The sequence below is a fragment of the Colossoma macropomum genome, unplaced genomic scaffold, assembly GCF_904425465.1.
Source record: "Colossoma macropomum unplaced genomic scaffold, Colossoma_macropomum, whole genome shotgun sequence".
Taxonomy (NCBI): Eukaryota; Metazoa; Chordata; class Actinopteri; order Characiformes; family Serrasalmidae; genus Colossoma; species Colossoma macropomum.
In genome coordinates, this window is record NW_023495660.1 from 321307 (window position 1) to 346003 (window position 24697).

At 38.6% G+C, this 24697-nt stretch overlaps 1 protein-coding gene across 1 annotated transcript; it reads left to right on the forward strand.

Moving 5' to 3' along the window:
• Nucleotides 1-2434: 2434 nt before the first annotated feature.
• nr0b1 (nuclear receptor subfamily 0, group B, member 1) lies at nucleotides 2435-23590 on the forward strand. Its single transcript, XM_036563170.1, has 3 exons — nucleotides 2435-2830; nucleotides 20525-21172; nucleotides 21674-23590. Exons 2-3 carry the CDS (start codon nucleotides 20620-20622, stop codon nucleotides 21913-21915), a joined length of 795 nt encoding a protein of 264 aa, XP_036419063.1. The 5' UTR covers nucleotides 2435-2830; nucleotides 20525-20619; the 3' UTR covers nucleotides 21916-23590.
• The last annotated feature ends 1107 nt before the right edge of the window (nucleotides 23591-24697 follow it).

Consider the following 24697-nt stretch of genomic DNA (forward strand, 5'->3'; position numbering starts at 1 on the left):
TAAGTGCTGTTTGTCTGCAATTGGTTGAGAGTGTGGAGATGTCTATAAACTAGCTTTCCTGTGCTCTGCTCATCTAATGAATTATCTTTTCATCGCTGCACCTAGAAGGACAGAGCCAAGGCCACACATTCAGAGCTCAACCATGAGTCAGAGTACAGATGGAGAGAGTCTTCACAGACTGGTCGTTCAAAGAATTGCACAAAAGGCGGAGAAGGTGCAAGGCCTTGTGAGCGCAACCAAGCTTCGAAATTGTTCCATGAAAAATGAAGACGTCCATTTGTTCAACTTCAACTACCTTATGCCATAATGCACATACAAGCTTGCTCGTGCACACACACAGACACACACTATGTATGAACTCTGATCCTTGATGAGCCATTACAGGCAGGGTGTTCTATACACAGTGTTGGCTCATGTGCACTTACTCTTGAATGTTCATTGTAATGATATAACCCTGATTAACCCTTTTCCCAAGTTTGTAGCATCCTAAGGTGTATATATATATATATATATATATATATATATATATATATATATATATATATATATATATATATAGCTGCAGACCAAGACCTACTATCTCCAAAATGGTAACTTTACAAGAGAAGGAAAAAAGTCTTATGTAACCAGATTCCAAGTAATTTTAGGCCATTTCTTTTGGCCTATTCATTATGAATTTTACACACAATGCAAAGGGCAACAGGTACTGTCAAAAACTAAGATTCGAAGTTTTGTTCCGATAGTACCGGGACATTTCATACATACATATATATATATATATATATATATATATATGTGTGTGTGTGTGTGTGTGTGTGTATATATATATATATATGTATAAGGATAAAGTATGTGAACCCTTGAGTTAGTGATCTCAAAAAAGCTAATTGGAGTCAGGTGTTAGCATACCTGAGTTTGGAGGTGTGGACTAGAGCTACTTTGACTGATAAAAACCACTCAAACTTTTTGAGTTTGCTCTGCACAAGAAGGATATGCGTATGTGAGCCATGCCTCGCCAAAAAGAGCTTTCAGAGGATCTACGATCAAAAATTGTTGATTTACATAAAGCTGGAAAGGGTTATACAGCGATTTCAAAGACTTTAGAAATTCACCAATCTACAGTAAGGCAAACAATCTACAAAAGGAGACAATTTGGGACTGTGTCTACTCTGCCAAGAAGTGGCCGCCCAGTCAAAATGACCCCAAGAGCACAACTGAGACTCATCAATGAGGTAAAGAAACAACCCAGAGTGTCAGCCAAAGATTTGAAGGCGTCATTGGTACAGGCTAACATCTGTGTTCATGACTCTACAGTCCATAAAACCTTGAACAAGCAGGGTATCTATGGCAGGACACCACAAAGGAAGACACTGCTTACTAAAAAGAACATTGCTGCACACCTGAAGTTTGCGAAAGAGCACATTGACACTCCACAACGGTACTGGCAAAATGTTTTGTGGGCAGATGAAACTAAGATTGAACTATTTGGAAAGAACACGCAGCGCTACATCTGGCGTAAAAAAGGCACTGCACATCACCATGAAATTATCATCTTCCACCTCAAAATCCACCTTTTGGAGTGGCCAAGTAAGAGCCCAGATCTCAACCCTATAGAAATGCTATGGATTGACTTGAAGAGAGCCGTACACATGAGGCGTCCAAGGATCATGACAGAGCTAAAGCAGTTCTGCCAGTAAGAATGGGCTAAAATTCCTCCTGAACGATGTGCAGGTCTGATCCACAGCTACAGGAAGCGCCTGGTTGAGGTTATTGCTGCCAAGGGGGGTCAACCAGCTATTAATTACAAGGGTTCACTTACTTTTTCCACTACCACTTTGAATGTTGAATGAGTGTGTACAATATAGACCTGCAAGATCGTATTTTTTTTGTGGTATTATTATTATATTTGTCACATTATATTTGTCAATACATTTGACTTGGATGAGGATCAGATCACATTTTATGACAAATTAATGCAGAAAACCATAAAATTCCAAAAGGTTCAAAGGTTCACATACTTTTTCTTGCCACTGTATATATATATATATATATATATATATATATATATATATATACTCACTTACTCACTGAGCATTTTATTAGGAATGCCTCCTTGTATCTACACTCACTGTCCATTGACCATACAGGGGCACTTTGTAGTTCTACAATTACAGACAGTAGTCCATCTGTTTCTCTGCATACTTTGTTAGCCCTCTTTTGCTGTGTTATGTTTGTTAGGACCCCCATAGGACCACCCCAGAGCAGGTATTATTTGGATGGCGTGCTAGTGAGTGCTGTGCTGCAACAGGCTGCTTTATCTACAGATAACTGTTAAACCTGTTGAAATGCCTGCAAGAGGTAATCTTGAACTTTGCTTGAACTAGACACCTGCCATGTTTTCTTTTTGTGGTGTAACCGCTCTCCCATAGGTTGTTGTTGGGGGAGGAGGTGGGAGCGCACATTATGTTGCAGTGCATGCTGGGGTTTGTAGAGCAGCTCATTGTGAAACAGGCTTTACGGAAAATTAAAATACTTTTGTGGGCCTGATAGGATTGTGTCACGGGCTAGACTTGTGTTTGACATATGGAACGGAAGGCATACTTCAACTCATTTGAAACTCAGCCGGAACTGTCACAAGCATCTCAACTTCGTATAAAACTTTGTTTGATGAAACAACCAAGCAGAACTGTGAGAACACATCATGTGATCACATTGAATGACATACTTTCAAACAACTGCCATCACTGGTTCAGTAGACAAGACAGCAAAACAGAAGATGGTTTATTGGGCTTTTGTGAAAAGAAGACCCCTTTCCCCTGAGTGGCTCAAGGTTGGTAGTTTTTCATTTTGTCAGTTTCCTGTAGCATGACATCATGAGTTTTCTGAAGTTTTTTGATTTTCTTCTTCTTAGAGAGGATGACTGAGAAATCAATTAGGCTATAACAAAAATTGTTAAACACAAACACATTTTTTCAAAGATTTGACATACAAACTACAGATAAAAACACCAATATTAAAGAACCATAGATAAACATACAGATAGATAAAAGGAAAAACTAATAACTTTCAAGTTAGAAAAAAACATTGATGAAATTCCATAAATGACAGCTTACAGATGACTTCACTAAGAATGGAGTAAAAAAAATACAAGCTGTGAATTTGGCTAACTAGTGGAGTACCTAAATGTATTCAATTATAACTTTGTTTTTCAAAAATATGTTGCAAGCAGCTCACAACATGAAACTAGTTGCATGTAAGTTTCACCTGGTAGCCTGAAAAACAAGCATGCAACTTGTGGGAGAGTGAAAGAGCACATATACAGTGCCTCACAAAAGTATCTAAGCTCCTTAAAAGTCATCAGATTTGTCTGGATTACAAATGACACACAGATTGTTCCAGCCAGTATTTTTAGTGCAAACCAATATGCTGTTAAAGTAAAAGTCAAGATTCATTATTTGTCAGCCGATATAAAGAAAACTGAAAAATCACTCTTGTGGACTGCAGTTTTCAAACAGTGCCACAGATTCTTGATTGGATCGAGATCTGGACTTTGATATGCCCACTGTAAAACATTCACCTTTTTGTTGTTCAGCACTCCTGTGTTGCACTGTCCTTGTGCTTGGGATCACTGTATTGCTGAAAGGTGAAGTTTCTCCCAATCTTTTAAGCAGACTGAAGCAGGTTGGCTTGCAGTATCTCCCTGTATTTTGCCCATCTGTCCTTCAAATTTAACAAGATGGGATGTTGGGATGGTGTTTGTTGAGGAATGGGCACTGATGGGTTTTGCGCCACAAATAGTATTTCGAGTTTTGGCCAAAAAGCCCCATTTTTTGTCTCATCCAACCACAAAACCTTATCTCACATTTTAGCTTGGTCACTTCGATGCTTTCTGGCAAATTCCAGGGGTACTTTGATGTGTTTTTTTCAGCAATACTTTCTTTCTAGCCATTGTGTGCAGAGCTCTTGATATGATGATCTCCAGTCTCAGCCAGTGAACTATGTACTTCCTTCAAAAAGAATGTTGGCCTTTTATGTGGCTTTCCTCACAAGTCACCTTCTTGCTCTTCATGCTCACTGGGTATGCAAACACTTCAATATTATTTTGTGGCCTTTTTCTATCTTGTGCATGTCTATAACTTTATCTGTAATTTCCTTAAAATGCTCTTTGGTCTTAATTTTCACAGCTATCCTTCACATTCATAGTCTGACCAGTGGCACTTGTCTTTTATCCAGCAAAAGTGAACTTCAATGATTCATAGGTACGGGCCAATTCTAAACCAACTGTGTCCTTATTAGGTCAATATCTTTGATCTGTGTAAACTTGGAGCTTTCACAGCAAATACATAGGCAAAAAGATTCAGTTGGTAATTTTTTTTCAGGATATTTTTGAGGGTCAAACTTTAAAATAAATTTGGCACCATACAAACTATCAATGTGTATTTTGCAATCCAGAGAAATCTAATTACATTTAAGGGGGCTGCATTCATTTGTAAGGCACTGTATTTTCATATATTTTTCAAAAATGGCACAGGTAAATATATTTGTTTCATTTAAATACATTATTTCTATACATTTAAACCAATACATATTTTGCAAATATATTTTTAATATAAGCAAATTCATATGAGGATTATGTAACTTGGTCCTAATTCAAGTTTTCTTGTTTGTACCCATTTACTAACAAGGTAAGCCCTGACTTGAACCTAAGGCTTGCTTCAATAATTACATGAAAATTAGTTAGTCATAATTAGAATGTGAATCAGTTGTGTTACAGGGTTGAAAATTCTAAACTGTTCAGAGTTTTAGAGGGAACATTGTGGGGACTGATGTCACAACACTATTGCCGTGTTAAACTATGGCTCTTCATACTGGAAAGAACCTTTAATGATAATTCAGGAGGTGAGAATGTTTTTTATGTTCAGACATTTGCACCCAGAACTGCACAAACCCATCAAGAACTCTTATTAGTACTTAAGCAGAAGCAGTAGTGCTGTGTGTGTGTGTGTGTGTGTGTGTGTGTGTGTGTGTATGGGGGGGGTGGTTGCTGTGTATTTGGCATCTGCTCCTTTATGTGCTGTGAACAGGCTGACCTTGTGTTTGTGTGCCTGTGTGCTGGCCTTGAGCTGGGCTGAAGCAGCAGACAACCACTGCTGCTGCATGGCCATGAAAAGTGTGTGTGTGTGGTGTGTGTGTGTGTGAAGAGAGAGTGTGTCCAGGAAAAACAACCACTCAAAGAAAGTACAGAGCAGTTTTCAAAAGCATAGCCTACTTTATGGCTTCCAAAGGGAGATGAGAGTGAAATGGTAAAGATGTCGTAACCAAAGATTATGGATCTGTATTCTCATACAAATGCAAATCTAAGATTAGATCTGTATCCTCTTGCAAAAACTGTTATTGATAGGTATACCAGCCCATAATTTATAATTTCACACAAGTAGATTACCTTGCCAGTGGTTTCAGTAGCTTGAGGACATTCTTATTAGTCTTTACGCAAGTAATCGTGAGACGGCAGTGCCCTTGTGCTCATGGCCTTGCTTGCAAACTTGCTAATCATAAACTCATCTGCAGAATATTATCTGGCTGCGAGGGGTGTTGCTTTCACTTGGCCTATCTAACCACTAATGTCATTGCTCACTTCACATTTGGTAATGGGGCTCTTATCAGCAAGGGGCAGGGACAGGAGCAGTGCTACTGGTTTTCACCATCATGGCCACTACCTCAGGGCTGACAGTAAGTGTTTTTATGAGCCCGTTCACCAGTGCCTCTGCTCTGCATCCTGCAGGGAGAAGCTCTTGTAAAAACTAGGATTTAATAGTAAGAAAATTTTAAATGGTTACAGCCCATCCATAACACAAACACTTTATTTTTTGTTTGATTTTTGGTCCTCAGCACAAAGACTCCAAATTGAGTGATATGTTTTGGTTTAAGTGGCTGTATTAGGATAGTAGGTAGCTGTGTAAAAATCATAAATTAGGCACCACTTCTGTACAGAATAAATGTAAAGTTAAATGGAAAATAAAATTTGTAGATTTGACATCCGAAATTTCAGTCATTAAGTATATGACATATAATGTTGTTTATTTTCCCCCTTATTTTTACTCAGGAAACATAAAAAACATGAGAATGACATGTGAAATTGCAGTTTTACATATATGTATGGCTATATGTGCTTATTTCCTAACAGTATGTGTCTCTTAATGCGAATGGCTTGTTTTCTAAGATGAATTTGATTCATTCCATTCTAAAGTAAAGTAAAGTAAAAAGCAAATTAAAACACTGATTAAAAAAAAAACTTTGTTTCTAATCTTCAGTCTTTTTCTGGGGCCTGACAGGCCAGTAAGAAAGTCCATCAAAAAAATGATTTTTAAAAATGATCTGTGGTATAGTGAGGGAAACATGAAAGGAACCACTAAAGTTCCTTCACCACCAAACTGGCCAAAACTCAACTTAATAAGTGGGCATCTCACACTGCACAGCATCCAACCAGGAATGACTACAATAATTGTAGTTACAAGTATTAGTGGTTAACACTAGTTGGAATTTGGCAAATTATTCAAACACTTCGCATTTTTTAATGTATGGTATACTGTGGCTAGGTAGCATGACAGCAAGCAGCGTGAGGAATTGATTACCAAGTACACAAATTACACAGACATTTAATTAACTTCATTCTGCCCAGAAGCATCAGACATCCAGTAGCAGCAGAGGGAGAAAAGGAGAGAAGGATCAGCTCTATCTACAATTTGTGTGAAATTGTGGAACTAATGTTTTTTTTTTTGTTTTTTTTTTTCAGGCACTGCAGACACTTTTCTTTATAATTATAATCATGAAGTGATTTGATCATGGTTAAGGAGTGTTTTTAAAATGCTAGCTAGCTATTTAGCTCAATAGTTTGTCAGGCAGTAACAAGACTTTACCTTGTGCAGGCGGAGCTACTGACAAAAATCCTAATTCTGACTGGTTTAAGGGATGACCCTGACATCAGCGTCTTCCAAAATTGTCTCGCCCAACTCAAATCCAGCCAAGGAAATACAAAAGGGCAAAAATCTCGATCAAAATCTTAGTCAAGTCAAAGTGTTGTTCTTTATTTGGCATAATGCTAAGCAGGATCCAATAGCTAAAAGTATAAGCAGATTAAAAGTTGACATGGCCCTTTAAGTTTCAAATTCTTGGAGGTATTTTCAAGCAAAGCACAGTCACTATAATCTTATATTTAACACTTTCTGGTACATGTTGGGAAGTGGTGAGTTGTCTCTGTCAGAAAACACTGCTGACTCAAATTTGATGGAGTGCTGATGCAGATTCCTTTCATTGTGCCCTTCGCAGGCCGACAATACCTTCAAAAAGTTATATTGTGCATAAGGAATAGGATTTACGGAACCCTTTGCTACGTTGTAGAGCAGACCAAGCCTTGATAATTATAACATAACCAGATTCCATTGCAAATGCTCCGCCTCTTCCAAAATAATAAATAAATAAAAATAAAAGAAATAAAGTGTTTCCTTTAACTTTTATGTCTTTTCTAGGAACGGCTACATGATAGTCTTAAGTCTCTCTTTGTGTATAATGTAAGGACATCTACATCTGCTACGGTTTCATTGTGCGGTTCAGTGGAGCAAGGTTGACTGGTTGTGCACAGCATACTTGACAGATGAAGGTTTAATTCAGCAATAGGGCCAACTGAGAATGACTTATTCTTAAATTTGCTCACTTTTCTTCAAAACTGAAGGACTTATTCCCGCCCCGTCTGTGTCCTGGCAATGAATCCTCAAGACAGGGCAGACCTTACGATGCCCACAGATCAATAACAGACACAATGAGACTCCTCGCTACACTGTACTACAGTTCGTCTTAACTGTTGTTCTTGCCCCTTTACTGACACACAGAAACTCACAAGATACTCACATGCACGCACACACACATACCACAGCGTGTCAAATGAATTTCCTCTCCCATAGCTCTTTAAGCTACAGACAGAATGACAGAAGCCCTTGAAAAGAGGAGTATTCAATTTGTAAGTCTCTTAGCCACAAGGCCACCTCACTTTATGGGTAAAGTCACAGAAGCAGGCAGGGAGAAAATCGAGCTAGTTACTATAGTAACAGCCTGAACTTCTCATAACACAACAAGGCAATAAGAAGCTCTCTCATACAGGAAACTTTGGGGAAATTCTTTGTTTTAACTTTCAGGGTGGTTCTTTTTATGTGTGTGAACTAAAAGCAAGGCTACATTTTTAAAAGCTCCTCAAGGTTGCTGCTGTGCATTTGTGCCAGTTTCTTATTCTCATGGGGTCATGACAACCTGGCTGGATGGCTCTGTTTTATTTGAGCCAAACAAGGAAACAGCACTTTTTCAAGAACAGCTCTTCTGCTGGAGTGGCTACACAACAGACACTAAATAATATCCATATTTGCCTTTTTTCACTGCTAATAGTTTAAGCTGGGGATAAAGAATTTGCGTAAAAACAAAATATTTTATATATTGACCTGCTGTTACATAATTCAAGATTAAAGATTCTTGATTCAAGAATCAAGTCTTGAGTGCAGCCTATGCTGAAAAAGAAAAAGAATTTCCTGCCTAGAAAAAACAGGGCTCAAATAGGTCTTGAGAGAAGATTAGGTGCTGCTGTTTATTACCAAATATTCATTTTTAAATGCAGATATTTCTGTTTGAATAGTTTTAGCTGTACGTTTAGATTTTGCTCATGTTTTCATTTACTATCAGCTTGATAAATAACAAAGATATTTTACCCAGAATGTTTTTTTACTAATAACCCTTATCAAGTTGCGAAATTAATCCTTAATTCTGGAGAGCAACATACTTTAAACTACAGTACTGTGTAAAATTTTTATGCATATGAAAAAAATGATATGTAAAGCCGTTTGTGTGGGCAATATACTCACATAGGTATCATTTCACCTTTGTGGTGGGGGGCTGATGCACAGCTTAAGCCACCTGACCTAGTGTAAGATGGTTTATGCTATTTATTAGCATTAAAGACATGTTATGCTAAAAATATGCTATTATATATATGTGATTTATAATTGTTTCAACCTCAGTTTTCCTGGCCTTTGCTCATTTTCTGTGAGGAACATATAAAATAACACATTTTTAATGACTTCACTCTGCAAACCCCTTACACCTTTATATTACACATGTGGTGTTGGGGTGAACCCGCAGGGAATAAAGGTGTTTAAACATCTGGTATTTTTACATAAATTGCTATGGCTGTATTGTAAAAAAAACAAAAAAAACAAACAAAAAAAAAACAATAATAATGCAAAAATTACAATAAAACAATAAAACAAAAACATCAACACCACAAAAGGGTTAAGTCTATGAAGACCAATAACAGTGAAGTATCAGGGCCCACTTTCTCAAAAGCATCTTAGCATTATGTAAATGTACGCCTGTGGGGCAGTAGGTATTTATTTGTACATACCTACATACCTATAATTTGTACAGCCAATAATACAATATTCATCGCTGCCTAAGACTTTTGCACAGTGCCACATACTATGGTGTCAGAGCATGCTTTGGCTCCCATGATGCTTTGCTTATGCTGGGCTGTATTTAGTATAAGTATTTAGTATAAGTTTTTTTGGTGTCATTTTCAAGTGTATGGCATTAATGTGTAAAGGTTGTGTGAACTCTGGGGAAGTTCAGATGGGTATTGTGTTATAGTGTGTGAGCATCCAGGTTTAGCTTTTGGAAGTCAATAGCTGAGCAAATGGAGCAGCTCTGATGTCTAATGTCATTCGTGTTTCATGCTGATTACTCATCCTTTCTTCTAAATGATAATTGCTAGTGCTGATCTCTCCACAGCAGGATCACATATATATATTTTACAAAATCGTTCCTGTTTTTCATGAGAAATAATCTGTTTCTTCTTCACACCATCTCAGGAAATTTTTCCTGCCACTGTTGCCCTGGGTTTGCTTATTAGTCTCAGCATCTAGATTTTTGTAAAGCTGATATGGGCTGTCTGTTGTATGAAGCATTAAGCAAATAAACAGAACTGACTAATTTGAGAGACATATAAAATTTTATCGTATCCAAACTTTATGATTCTCTCTCTTTTTAAGTGTGATTTAAAAATAAAAATGCTGTTTACATTGTGTGAAAAATTCAAGATGAATAATAATAAAATAATAATTTATTTCTTAATAAATAAATAAAATCCTGTCAATTAACATACACTGAAGTTAAGGATGCATTTTCATTTACCTGTAAAGTTGTCACAACAGCAATGATATACAAATCTGTAGCTATTCATTTATTTATGTTTTGCAGTTTTACATCTATGAATGTGTGTTCATTGATCAACCCATCTTTTATAAGTTTCTAAGTATGCAAGGGGTGCATCAAGTGCATGTCAAAAAAACTGTCTGGATGTCTTTCTAGATAATATCTGGAAACAGCTGGAGGATAAGACAGCAGGGCAATGCAGATATATCTGCAATATATGTGAAATTGCTAGAGAATATTATTTGTCACTGAAAATGTCCTCAAGGAGTCCTTCACATAATTTTCACATAACTACAATGAAAACTGTTTGAAAGCTGTGCTCTTGCTTTGAAGGTTATCGAGAGCACAGACAAAGTTATGCATAATCGTATGAGTTATTCAAGACCAGACTTATTTACTGTGGAGCTAGGGAAAACAGAAAAGAATAAGGTCTGCATCTTCTCGCAAGAAGTTCTTAATGTTAAAAGCATCGTTCAAGGTGAAATCCAGACGTAGCAACTACTGTTGACTTTAGCTTAACCCCTTTGACCCTAAGCTTATTATTCAGATATTTACCTTAAGACTTAATATTAGGCAACTGCTATGAAAATGACATGAAAATATAGTAGATATGGGAGTGAGGAACTGAAGTGGAGGCTCACATATGGGTCCTTAGAGTTTAAAGGGAAATTGTGTCATTAGTCCTGTATCAAACAGAAAGAGGAGAATCACCTTTGTGGCATGACTTGTTTAGTCTATCCACTTGACCATCCCCTTCAAACTCACACAAAACAGAAATGACAGCCTTACTAACCAGAAACACAGAACTTGCCACAGTAGTGGTTGGAGCCATATTTTTCTAATATGGCTAAATCTAGTTCATACACTATATGACCAAAAGTATGTGGACACCTGACCATCACACTTCTGAGCTTGTTCCATTCCAATTTAGATGTTGTTGCTTTTGTGGCTACAACAGCCTCCACCCTTCTGGGAAGGCTTTCCACAATATTTTGGAGTGTGTCTGTGGGGATTTGTGTCCATTCAGTCAAAAGAGCATTTGTGAGGTCAGGTACTGATGTTAGACGAGAAGGCCTGGCTTACAATCAATGTTTCAGTTCAATCCAAAAGTGTTCAGTGTGGTTGTGGTCAGGGCTCTGTGCAGGCCATTGGAAGTTCTCTAAACCAAACATGTCAAATCATGTTTTCATGGACCTCGCTTTGGGCACAGGGGCACAGTCATGCTGGAACTGGAAAGGGCCTTCCCCAAACTGCTGCCATAAAATTGGAAGCATGTAATTGTCTAAAATGGCTCTGTGTGCATTAACATCACCCTTCACTGGAACTAAGGGGCATCCGCCAAACCCAGATTTGTCCATCAGACTACCAGGTAGTGAAGCTTGATTCATCATTCCAGAGAACACCTTTCTATTGCTTCTGAGTGCGGTGGCAGCGTGCTTTACAGCACTAAAGCAGACGCTTGGCATTGTACATATAAAAGTGCAAAACAATGCAAAAAGACAAACATTTTGTGATGTTATCAAATGAGCACTTTTTCTAGTAGCGAAAGCATATTTAGCAGTAATACTGGTTACTATGTACAGTCCACTTTAGCCTGGATTTTCTTCTGTATGGGTGATGTTTCCTGTTGATAGTGTCCAAGGAAAGAATGAGTTCCAGTCTGGAATTACTGGTTTAAAAGTCTAAACTATAAATCCTTCTTGAAATTAGTGTTTTGAACACACACAAATGTTTCTCAGCACATCTTATGGTGTGTTTTCATTTAGGTTATTGTTTGTTTCCTCACTTTTATAGTCTTTCGGTAGTGTGCTATAAGACTGCACACCCTTCAACAAGTCAAGTCAAGTCAAGTCAAAGTTTATTTATATAGCGCTTTTTACAGCAGGTGTTGTCACAAAGCAGCCTTACAGAAAAATCTGGATCCAAGCCCCCATGAGCGCCGCCAATGGCGACAGTGGCAAGGAAAAACTCCCTAAGAGCAAGAGGAAGAAACATTGAGAGGAACTAAGATTCAAAATGGGAACCCATCCTCCTCTGGTCGACACCGAATAGGAAACAGCATTAGTATAAAATATTTGAATACAAAAACAGGGAAAAACAGGTGGAGCAATGGTTAATTAGATAGCTTGAGTTTATGCAGCATCATCATCAGGAGGGTCGGTTCATGCAGGTGAGATTTGAACAGCTTTGTATAGCGTGAAACTCTGGTGGTGAATCTAGGCAGCTCTGGTGGCTCCCATGTGGCAATTCAGGCAAACGTTGCTCAGGGGCTCAAAAAAGGGGGCGAGAGCGAGAGAGAGAGAGAGAGAGAGAGAGAGAATGAGAGAGAGAAAAAGAAATTGATTAATAGGGCAGGTCTGTTTATGGAGAGATATTAGTGAGTAATAGTGTGTAGTATCCATGCTCCAGGTGTAATCTGACGTTGCAGGATTGGAATGTTTAAGTGAGGGGGCCCCTCGTCCAAAGGTCCTTTCCACTTTAGTTCCAGATGAATGAGACTATTCTAAGAAGGACTATATATTCCGTCTCCTTTTTCCATAACAACCACCCTATATAAGCAGTAGGTCATACTGCTCGGTAGGGGACACTTCAGAATTGACACGGATCCCCTCTCAGGTACCTTATAGTGCTTGATATGATACTGTTTTACTTTGTAATAAACATCTTATACAAGCAAGGCGGTGTCAGCGGAGACTTCTTCATCATCTTCACATCATCGCTATTTAATAAACAACAAGCACAAACAACTGATATTAGCAAAATGCTCGTGCAAACAGATAAGTTTTGAGTCTAGTTTTAAATGTAGAGAGTGTGTCTGAGTCCTGAACAGAGGTCGGGAGATGATTCCACAATTTTGGGGCTATGTAGGAAAATGCTCGACCAAGTGCTGTGGTTTTTCTAATTCTAGGAACTGTCAGCAAGCCGTTATTTTGTGAGCAGAGCGTATGTGTGGGTTCATATGACTGAATTAATTCACTAAGATACTGTGGGGCCAGGCCATTTAATGATTTATACGTTAAGACAAGGATCTTATACTCTACACAAAATTTAACAGGTAGGCAGTGTAATGACAAAAGGATTGGGGATATATGGTAAAATTTTATGGTCCTTGTAAGGAGTCTAGCAGCTGCATTCTGGACCAGTTGGAGCTTATTTAGTAATGTATTGGAGCATCCAGCTAAAATGGTGTTACAGTAGTCCAGCCTGGAGGCTATAAAGGCATGCACCAGTTTTTCTGCATCGTTTAGAGCTAGAATATTATGTAGTTTAGTGATGTTACGCAAGTGAAAGAATGCGGTTCTAACGATGCTGCTAACGTGTATCAAAAGAGAGACTGGAATCGAAAATGACGCCTAATTTTTTTTACAGTGGTGCTTGGAATGACCATGTGGACATGGTAATATTGGCATATTAAGCTATTCAAGAGTAAAAATGTTCAGCAGAAAATGTAGCTCACTGGCAAGTAGGTATGTTAAAGTAGTGAATCGCAATATATGAGAACACAGTAAACTACTTTCGGTTCAAGTGGAAATGTAGACATATCTATGACCCCATTAAATTGAAACAATGCCAATGAAGAGACAGAATTAATGCATTGTATGTCCTGGAATAAAATAGTTTAATATCTTTGGAACGATACTGGAAAATGTCATGATTTTTGATCTACATGTTTATTGAGAGGGTTGGAAAATTGATCAAGACTGTTTGACAGCTTGTCTGACTAACCTTTTTCTGCAGGCAAGAAGCAATTAGCCTGGCAGAATAGAGAGTAATATAATTAATATAATCATATATTTAATAAAATAAAATATTTTTAAAAATTGCATAATTCGCTTGGCTCTGTTGGACAGTGTTGGCTTTCTGTGTATGACATATTGTGACTCTGTGTTGAGCTGCTAGCAAGCACTGAGGGATGAAAAAGGAGAACCCCCTACTGTGAAAACAATTCACCTCTTAATAAAAACCGCTGTGCTGAAATAAAGCTGACAGCACAACTGCAGCTTTCTTTGTATCATCAAACAATCATGTACAACTGCCACAGTAAAAACAGCATTTAAACACAAGAACGCTTTCATGAATGTTGACTTGCTTGCTCACCACTAAAGATAAAAATCCAATTCGCTTTCATGCACGTTTCCATTAAAACATACTCCATCAATGTTACAATGTTACAGAAGAAAAAAAAACATGCATAGTTTAACTGAAGGACCTCTAAAACAGATGGAAACTGCATTTTATGACTAATATGTCATTTTATGAGTGAAAGGGAGCTAAGGAGTTAATAATAAAAAAGTGGGAAAAAAAGAAGAAAAGAAGTGAACTTTAATGTTCCCAAACCTATTTCAATCCTGAGCTGCACAATCATTTCATTGCTTGCAAACAAACAAAATAATGTTTTTTCTCAGCTTCAGAAATGCTGAAGGTGAAAATATGGTACTCTGAAAATGGTAATGCACTTTGTGTGTTTATCATTTCCACATGAATGAAATATATTACATGAACACTATATTGTTTTTCATTTTACTTTTTGATTTACTTTTTGTAATAACTTGATGATGATGATGTTTAATATTTTTTTTGCTGTGGAAATTATGTATACAGTTAAGTCAGGTAAACTCATGCATCACTTTGTTTAGTGTATGCAATATATCTAATGGCTAGAGCAATGCTTTTTTGAGAAAATATTGTGAATTTCATTCACCAGCTTAAACTGCTCAAGGCTCATCAAAGCCTCTGAAAAGCTTTTGTAGACTTTTAAATTTACTGTGGGTTGTATATATCCCTCTTTTTCTCCCTCTCAGATGCACACATGAAAAGGTAAAAAAAACAAGAAGTACCATGACCTTGTGATGAAAACTGTGATGATAATAGAAATGCAACAAATAAAGCTCGTATTGTGCACTAACTTACTGTGCAGGAGCATTCTGGATGGTACAACTTCAGTTAAACTGTGCATTTTGCATTTTTTAAGTGGTTACTCAGTTCAATGAGTTTTAGCATTTGCCCACAACAATAAGGCTGCCTTTATGTTAATGACTGCACCTTCCAAGTTCATTTATTGAAATGGAAAGCAAAATGATATCTGGAGGTATAAATAAAGGAAGATTTTTGTATGCTTGTATGCAAAAAATTTGGGCACCACTGGTCAAATTGCATGTTTTGTTGATTTTCTAAGTGAAAATAAGAACACATTCTCTACAGAGAACACACTTCTGCACCTTTTAGTGCACAATTACTGTTTATTTGCTGAATTTTATATATTGGGGGAAAAAGTTTAAATTTTATGCTTTAATGTTTCCAATATGTTAAACTTAGCAAATAGATAGAAATTGTACACTAAAATTTGCAGAAAAATGCCATAACTTGACCGGGTGTGTTCAAAGCTTTGCATAGGTCTGTATGGTTCTAAGACAAAACCTTCACTGGTGTAGAATTGGTGACGCTGGCCCACTTCTGGAATCAGGATTTTTTTAGTAATAGTATCAGTAACTTAACTGTAAATCTCAATGATCCTAAAGATACTTGACTAGATGATTAACCAAAGTCACATCTGAAAAATATTCAAATAGAGCTAAAAGGTATAAAACTTCACTTCCCTACCTGATCAGGACTGTGTGCAAGTGTGTGTAATCAGACCATGGCAATGTAAATAATCCCTCAGCCACTGACTTTTTTTTTTTTCTTTTTTAAACTTTTATTTTCTGGCAGTGTTGTACTTTGAATCGATGTAGGATATTGGATTACTTTGTTTGAAGTGACTATGATAACCAACGAAGCTAAAGTTTGTCTGTACGGTTGCAAAAATGTAACTGATGCATTATTTAAAGGCCCTGCACAGTATTTTTTTGTTCATAGGGCAAAATATATCCAGTTCTGAACGTTTTAATGTACCACAGGGTGCGATAGAGGCGATTTTTCAAAAATGCTATTCATTCCGGCCAAAGAGAAATGAAGCTTAGACCCAGAGTTCTTAATATGGGCATAAGAGCATGGCTCCGACTAAAAAATGACGACACAAATACAGTGGTCTATCGAAACATGGGTGGGCAGGCACAGGCAGAATATAACTGCTGTACCATTTAAGGTGGAAGGGGAAAATTCAAACAAGAAGCGTTAGAAGAGTTATAAGCTGACTTCAGCTTCGTGTTAACTATGGTAAAACGAAACCTTCAATTAGCTAGCTAACAAACAGAAATCTGGCCATAAACAGTGCCACTGAGAAGTTGATGCAAGGCTGCAATTTTTAGGTTGAGGTCCAGGTTCTTGATCAGAATCTCCTTCTTCACATTCAAGGTCGGGTTGATGTGATCCGATTTCTGTTTGTTAGCCAGCTAATCGAATGTTATGCATTTAAACTATATTGTTAACACAAAGCTGAAGTCAGCTTCTAGTTTGCCAGCTTACTATTTAAATTTTCCCGTTCCACCTTAAATGGTGCAGCAGTTTTTATAACACCTGCTGTGCCATTTAAGGTGGAACAGGAAAATTTGAACAAGAAGCTGGCGAGTAAAAAGTAAACTTCAGCCTCGTGTTGTAAACTGTAAACATATATCTCCAAAATCTGACGAGCTGGATGAAAATACACTGGCATGCTATCTCCCTTTTTTGGGGGGTACAGATGCTCTCTTCGTGTCTCATCCAATTAATTTCCCCCTCAAAATCACTTTCCCCTTCTCAAATCAAGCCCTCTGGTGAGCACATTCACTGTACAGAAAACACAACATAGGGTTTCTGACCTCACATTTAACTAGTAACTGCAACAGCTGACAGCATACCACACTTAAAGGCTGGGTAGTCTACCTTTTACAGCACTGAATGCAAATGGGTAAGGTGAATGGTGGGTTCAAAACTGTGAATCTACATGACTGACAGTGAAAGTTGCCTTAATGATGATGGTGAAAAAAATGAAGATTATCAAATGAGAGTTTTGTTTTTATTTGTTTATGGTGAACATAAAGGGACCAGCGCCTTGGCGTTCATCTTAATACATCTTAATATCATAATATAATAACTAATTTTCATTGACATCAGATGATGGGGACTTTTTGCTTTTGGGCAGTCAGGAATCTGAGGGAGCCTGGCTTCCAAGTGAGAGGGCCTGTAGCTAGGCCTCTGATGCAGAAAGAAACTTTTTAAATGCGCTTTATAAGTGCATCCAGGCCTATATTATGTTAGCACTAAGCTATCACATTGGCATTAGCATTTAAATTAAGCTTTGGCTTAAACACAGACATTTAAAGCTCAAGCATTAATTCAGGAACTTCTACATAATATAAAGACTCTGGACCAATGAAATGTTTTCCTAGAACCATGTTTCCAAGCCAAAATACACATAAGAACTTTATTTCTAAGACTGAAATTAAGATATTGAAATCTAGATAATACATTTTCTCAACATCTCAGCTTCAGGATTTTGGGTATGTGAGACATTTGTTGTTTTGTAAATGTAGGCATTTTATTAAGCAAAGCCAATACAAGAATTATTGAATGAGTCAGTGGCAATAGACATTTGATCATTAAAACAAACAGTTCAAAAGAACCGGTTCAGTAAAATGAATCAAACTTTCCATCACTAGTACAAAAAGACTATGTCCTTGATTTCCAGATTTCTTTAACACAGCTTTCCTTCCCTGCTGAAAAACCATTAACTGTTTGTGTTGGCTCCTGATGGTTTTGTAATGTGTTTTGGTTTTTTAATGAGTCCTAATGGTTTGCATGTATCTAATGGCTGATTCTAAATGCACTTGATGGTTTCCTAATAGGATCTAAACGTGTTCTATTGGAAACTATTAAGCCAAGTGTCATTAGCAAAAAAAACATTAGGTTTTAATCCTAATAGCTTCTAATGGTTCTTTTTCAGTAAAGGTTGTGGCAGACATGGCGGAAATTGCAAGGTGGCAACACATCCAGAGGAGAAGTTGATTTCATTGCACTGAAAATGCCATGAAACTCTGTCGTGTAATTGTTTTCTCTTTTTATTAATATATTTCTTCTGACGCTGTTTCCCACAAACTTTTATGCTTTACACACTACACTAATTTATATGCTTCTCATGGTGGTGCACTATTTTTTTACATACTACTTACTACTTAGCTATTCATTTTGAGAGAAAAGGGGGCAGGCTGACTGTCTCATTTTGTTTAACTGGTGTGGCCAGAGTAGTGGCCAAGCTCCACGCTATAGTGGCACTGGCCACCGCTAGACACCTTTTGGCTCCACCCTGAATGCATGTCCAAGTTAAGAACCATTTAGGAACTTTTATATTTAAGCACATCTGGCCTGGTGAAGCTACTGAAGAACAAGCCCCCCTACTTTTGTGAAAGTGCAGGAGCAGGAGGAGGAAGACGTAAGCCTTGGCCTTCAAGGCCAACTTTTCATGTCACCAAAGAGAACATGACCTAGAAAAGAATGTGCACCGTTTCATGCAACGCTACTGAGAGCTATAATCTAAGGCAAAATTGTAATTTCACAGAGAAACTTGCCTGTCAGACTCTGAGACCTTGAACAGAAGCTCAGTTGGATACAAAACAGTGTGTGTGCATGTGTGTGTGTGTGTGTGTGTGTGTATGTGTTTGGAAGGGGGGGGTAGAGAAGGCTGTGAAGGTTGTTTACTTGACATTGGCCTTGATATAAATGGTGAAAAAAAGAGGGAAAAAAATCTTTTTCAAATAAATCAATTGTGCGAGTTCGCATTTATCTCACAATATTCTAATCCTCTGTGACTGCTTTCATCCCCTACACTGCAGACTTGTCCTTCGACCATTCAGATCCAAGAGCACTACCTTAATATGACGCTGTCTGTCTCTTACATATGTGCACAATAAGGATGACCCTGGGCTTGAAAGTTTCCTTGATAATTTAATGTTTTTAGTTACTGACAATGAAGGCAATGACACACACGCATGTAAATCTGCCCAGTCCTGGTACTGAAGCCAAGGGGAAATGGTTTTAATAGGATTCTGTTACAGTACGCAAAGCTGAATAAAAAGAGTGTTCACACAGAAGCAAAAGCCTGCCTTTAGAATAGTTTTACTCCCTAGAATTGATAACATAAGTCACATAAATGGCCAATAATCAGTCACCCCTGGAACCGCACCAGGACCATGTCATTTTCAACCATAATATAATGAGACAGCCAGAGCACTTGGCCTGATCTTCATCTGGTCTAGACAGACACCTTGCTCGCAGGTAGACGCCCTCTGAAGGGCCTCGTTGGCTTTATTTCAATGCGAACATATTCAGCCTCCCAAACTGCCACCCGAGAGGCAGAGCCATGAATTCAGCCAGACATAAAGGAGGCCCAGGCTGAGAGAACACATGCACAGTTAACCACAAAGCCGAGATAATGAGTTCAGAACCCTGCGATTTCTGCCGCGTCTGCCACAAAGGAAAGCTGTGTTAAAGAAGGCTGGAAATCAAGGACAAGGAAATGCATGTGTTTCTTTCTTTTTATACTTTCTTCGGCTCTCTGCTCCTTTTAAGAGGGCCTTGTGTAAACATGAGGCTTGATGTCTTTGAAATGAGGTGGAGAATAAAAGTATCATTGTCGATGTGAGAAGAGTGTGCCTCCTGGGTTCACTCTCCAGCCAGAAATGCCTTTTACTGGATGCGGAGTGGCTTTGTTCTGTTATTTTCTACAGAAAGAACAATACTGATGAAATAACAATACTTGATTAGACTTTGGACCTAAAACTGAGAACTGTGTGTGTGGGGGGTGGGGGAGAGATATATTTTGTACACTACAGTTCAATAGTTTGAAATTAATGTCTTAAGTAATATGGAACTAATTTTGTTGCAGAATCTGGAAAACTGAAGAAATATTTGATTATAATCAGCTGTAGATGATCCCATAATAACTGAAAAAGCTGTATAGCATCATATGGACCCCAGAATGCCTCATGACCAAATCTTGCTGATCATTTAGCTATTCATAGTAATTTCGAATGGCAAGAATTTACTTTAAACGGAAAATTATAGTTTATTATTTTGTAGCAGTTGTTATTTTTGACCATGACGTAACTACTTGTTGTTCCCAAAATACATTAAATTGTAAATAAACTATCAGTCTATTTTTTGGTTCACTTGGTTCATCAGTCTACATTTCAAGCATTGCACTATATGAGTTATATATATATATATAAAATTTGTTGACTTGCTCAACACATTCATATATATGAGAGGGGGACTGGCTCCCCCCTATGGTGTGCGTCAGAGAAGAAGTAGGAGGTGTCGAGCCCTGTTTAAAAACTCTAACTACTTGCCGTTTGGACGCAAGGAACCCAACCCGCCGACGTGCATGGAAGTGTTCAGGGGGAGCGAGCAGCGTTTGACCAGCAGCGAGACTCCGAGAGCGCGCGCGGCGCTGCCAGCATGGCTCACTCCGACAGCTGCCACTGCGGCGGGCAGAGACCGCACAGCAGCATCCTCTACAGCATCCTGAAGAGCGACGGCCAGGCCGCGCTGCACGCGCCCCGCAACCCGCGCCTGGCCGTGTCCATGCACGCGTGCGCGTGCGGCGCCAAGAAGCAGGTGGCTCTGCGCTCGCCGCACACCACGTGCAAAGCCGCGTCCGCCGTGCTCGTCAAAACGCTGAAGTTCGTGAAGAACGTGCCGTGCTTCCGCGAGCTGCCCATCGACGATCAGCACGCGCTGGTGCGCAGCAGCTGGGCGCCGCTGCTCGTGCTCGGCATGGCGCAGGACAGGATCGACTTCGAAACGGCAGAGACGGCGGAGCCCAGCATGCTGCAGCGCATCCTCACCAGCGGCCAGCAGGGCGAGCAGGAGAGCGCGCGCGCCCGCGGACACGCCGGCGTGGCGCTCGTGGACGTTCAGGCCATTAAAATGTTTCTCAGCAAGTGCTGGGGACTGGACATCAGCACCAAGGAGTACGCTTACTTAAAAGGGGCCATCCTGTTTAACCCAGGTGAGCAAAAGTTTATTATACTCAGCGCTCTTTAAAAACAGCTGGAAATGTGTTTACACTTGAGATGAGGATGACGACGCCCACCACCATAAATAATAATAAGAATAATTAGAACAGCACAAAACGAATAACTGCAAGAAAACAAAAATTAATAACAATTATAATAAAAGTAAAAATAGCGTTTCGTTTATTATTAGTTTTGCTGATTGTTGACGTTACAAAGGAACTGGTTTGTTTCTTAAGAGTAAGAGCAATCATGATTACTATTATATTATACTATATATATATATATATATATATATATATATATATATATATATATATATGTATACACTACTTGTTATTCATTCAGTCTAGACAATCGTTTTACTCTTTGCGATTTCACAGGTGTGAGTTTCGTGTCAGTTTGCACAAGCAGACCTGTGTAAACTAAAGTGTGTCTATAGCACTCAGACAATGTCCTAACGTACCTCGGCGTGCGTGTGTGTGTGTCGTTCTCAGACGTGGCGGGTCTGCAGTGCCACCGATACATTCAGGGGCTGCAGAGCGAGGCGCACCAGGCGCTGAATGAATACGTCAAGATGATCCACGGAGGAGACACGGCGAGGTTCGCTAAGCTCTTCATCGCGCTCTCCATGCTGCGCTCCATCAACGCTAACGTGGTGGCGGGGCTTTTCTTCACCCCTGTCATCGGCACCGTGAACATGGAGGAACTGCTGCTCGACATGTTTTACGGGAAGTAGAAGTCTTTTTCTGCTCTCACTCTTTAAACGGACCGAGCCGAGCCGGCAAGCGCTCATTCAGTGAGACTGCGGGGAAGTCCGGCAGTGCGCATGCGCTCTCCACAAGAACTTATTCCTTTTTACACACGCTATTTTTGTACTATAATACTTGGACTGTGTTTTTCTCTTTGCCTTCTGAGTTGAATTCATCGCTGAATCCAAAGTCTGACGTTATTCCCTTTTGGGGAAATAGCTTTATAGTTTTTGTTTTTTAGATTGTTTGTTTTAATTCAGTTATTTAGCTTTCCTGTGTGTTCCTGCATTGTACAGCTGTCTGATGAAATAAGCTATTTATTGGAGTATATTTGGATAATTAGAAAATCTTGTAGACCTGTGTTTTTATTGTTACCTTATATGCCTTGACCGCACTGAAAAAAATAAAATAATAGGCTAAAAATGCACAGTTTTTTGCCTTCTGAAAATGCCAAGCTTAACAAACAAACAAAATAAAAGGAAAACAAACGTCTCCTACCACAAGAGGGCAGTGTTAGCCCACAAACCTCAAGACATGGTGGATTTCAAAACAAGTCAGCTAATGATGAGGTGCTTCAAAACAAATCAGCATTAACAAACTCTCTCTTGAACAAGGCCATGGTGTGTAAAATAGTGTTCTGCATCTTTGTGATGGGGTCCGACATGCTCTTGTGGGGCAGGGCACCATATGCTGGGCTCCAGGAACATTAGTCATAGAATTGTTAAGCGGCAGGTCAGGCTGTGCCTTTGAGCAGGGGAGCAGGACATGGCACCTTGACTGTTTGATACGGGCAGGAACGCATGGCTAGCCATGTGGAGAGGGCAGTCAATGGATGCAGCTGCTTAGAAGGGGTGTCTGTCGAGGACAGTGGGTGAATGTGTTGGAATGTTAAAGGGCTCATATTGTGTAAAACCCAGCTTTTTCATAATTAAAAGCATTTAATGTAATATGTAAACACTAAAGTTTCAAAATGTCCCATTAGCTCCTCAGTCCATACAGTCCATGTATGGAAACTAAGGTGCAAAAACAGCCCATTTGGAATTTGGAATGGAATTGTTTTTTGTAAATGAAATATAAAACAAAGCATTTCCACTTATTCAGCTTACAGCAGTTTAGCTCCAGCCAGTCACAGTGAAGTTATAAGGAGTGTTTCAGCCTGGGCTGCTTTTTAATTAAGACATAATACAGGACAGCTAACCAGAAAAGAGATCATTTATGTATACCAGTCTTCAAAGTACAGTAATAAAAACAGCTTGTTTAATTCTAGGTGATAAAAACAGATTGGAAAATGATCATGTGAAAATGAATTAACAACTATTTTTTGTACATAAAACCACACAAATGTCATAAGTGGACCTCAGGGAAAAAATAAAGTTCAAGAAAAATTCAGGCAGTAGGCCCTTTAATGGACCAAACATAATTTACCAAAACTTATATACTTTAAAGAGTTAAAGGAATACTCCAGCATTTTTCAACCTAATCTCTGCTGCAGCAGCATCAGTATCATATCATAATTTAACACATACAATCATTTTCAATTCTCCCATTGAGTTCAATAATAAACATGTTTCAAGACAAAATGTTTTCTGTTCAGTTATAATCTACAGGGAGACGCATCTATGGCAATCGATAATATGGTACAGATGCAGCAGATAGAGAAAAAATGCTGGAGTATTTCTTTAAACCAACTGCCCATTGGCTTCTATTAAAAATGTGTTTCAAGTCCACGTTCTCTGTTCTTTTCTACCTGGAGAGAAAGGCATTGAAATTACTGTCCGTGGCAATCAACTGTACAAATGCAGCAGAAAGAGATTAGGTTAAAAAATCCTGGAATGTTCCTTTAAGTAACACCAAAAACCTGCACTAAGCACCTGTGCTTAATGAAAATCTTCTAATGTCATTTCCTCTCGGTGAGCTGTCATATCTCACTCTCAAAGCTTTTATCAGTCAAAATACCTGCATTCACCATTAAATTTGTGAAAAGATGCGTTGACCCTGGTCTGAATTGTCAAAATAAAGAGCTCTGAGCTAACAGGCGTGCTTTCTTTCATCTGCACTCCTTGTAACATTTTTATGTTTTGCTATCTGAGGGAACCAGAAAAATCAGAGTACTTCAAAGAGCACATTTTAGTTTGAAAAGAACATTAAAAACACAAATTAGTGACCATCATACTCTGTCTCAGACACGAAAACAGCACCAGCTGCAGTCTGTGGTAGAATCAAAACCTGCTGCAATCCCCAGTGTCATGTCTAAAACTCTTTATATGTTGTCCTTGATGAGCACTTATTTATGTACAGTATTGTGCAAAAGGTCTTAGGCACCTAAGTGCATTGTTTGAAACAAGTTATCTTGCCAATAACTGTGTTTTGTTTGTAAACACACCATTTATCATTGGAATAGATGCAAATAAGCATAAATACAGTAAAGGTAACAAGAATTTATTTTCAGAAGAGTAGATGATATAAGTTATATAAGTTTGAAGAACAAAGTTTGGTTTCAGATTCTCTTAAATGTCCCTGGTAATTCCATCACCAGCATGCTTGATTTAGCATAATAAAGTTTTACATAGCCATATCATAGGTGTAGCATGAGGACCACAATTAATACTGGGCTTCCTCAAAGAGAGGTTTGGAAATGGTTAAAGAATACTTTAACATACACTGACCAAACACTTTGTTAAGTATGCCTGTTCTTCAATGGTCAGGACCCCCACAGAGCAGGTATTATTTGGGTGGCGGATCATTCTCAGAACTGCAGTGACACTGTGT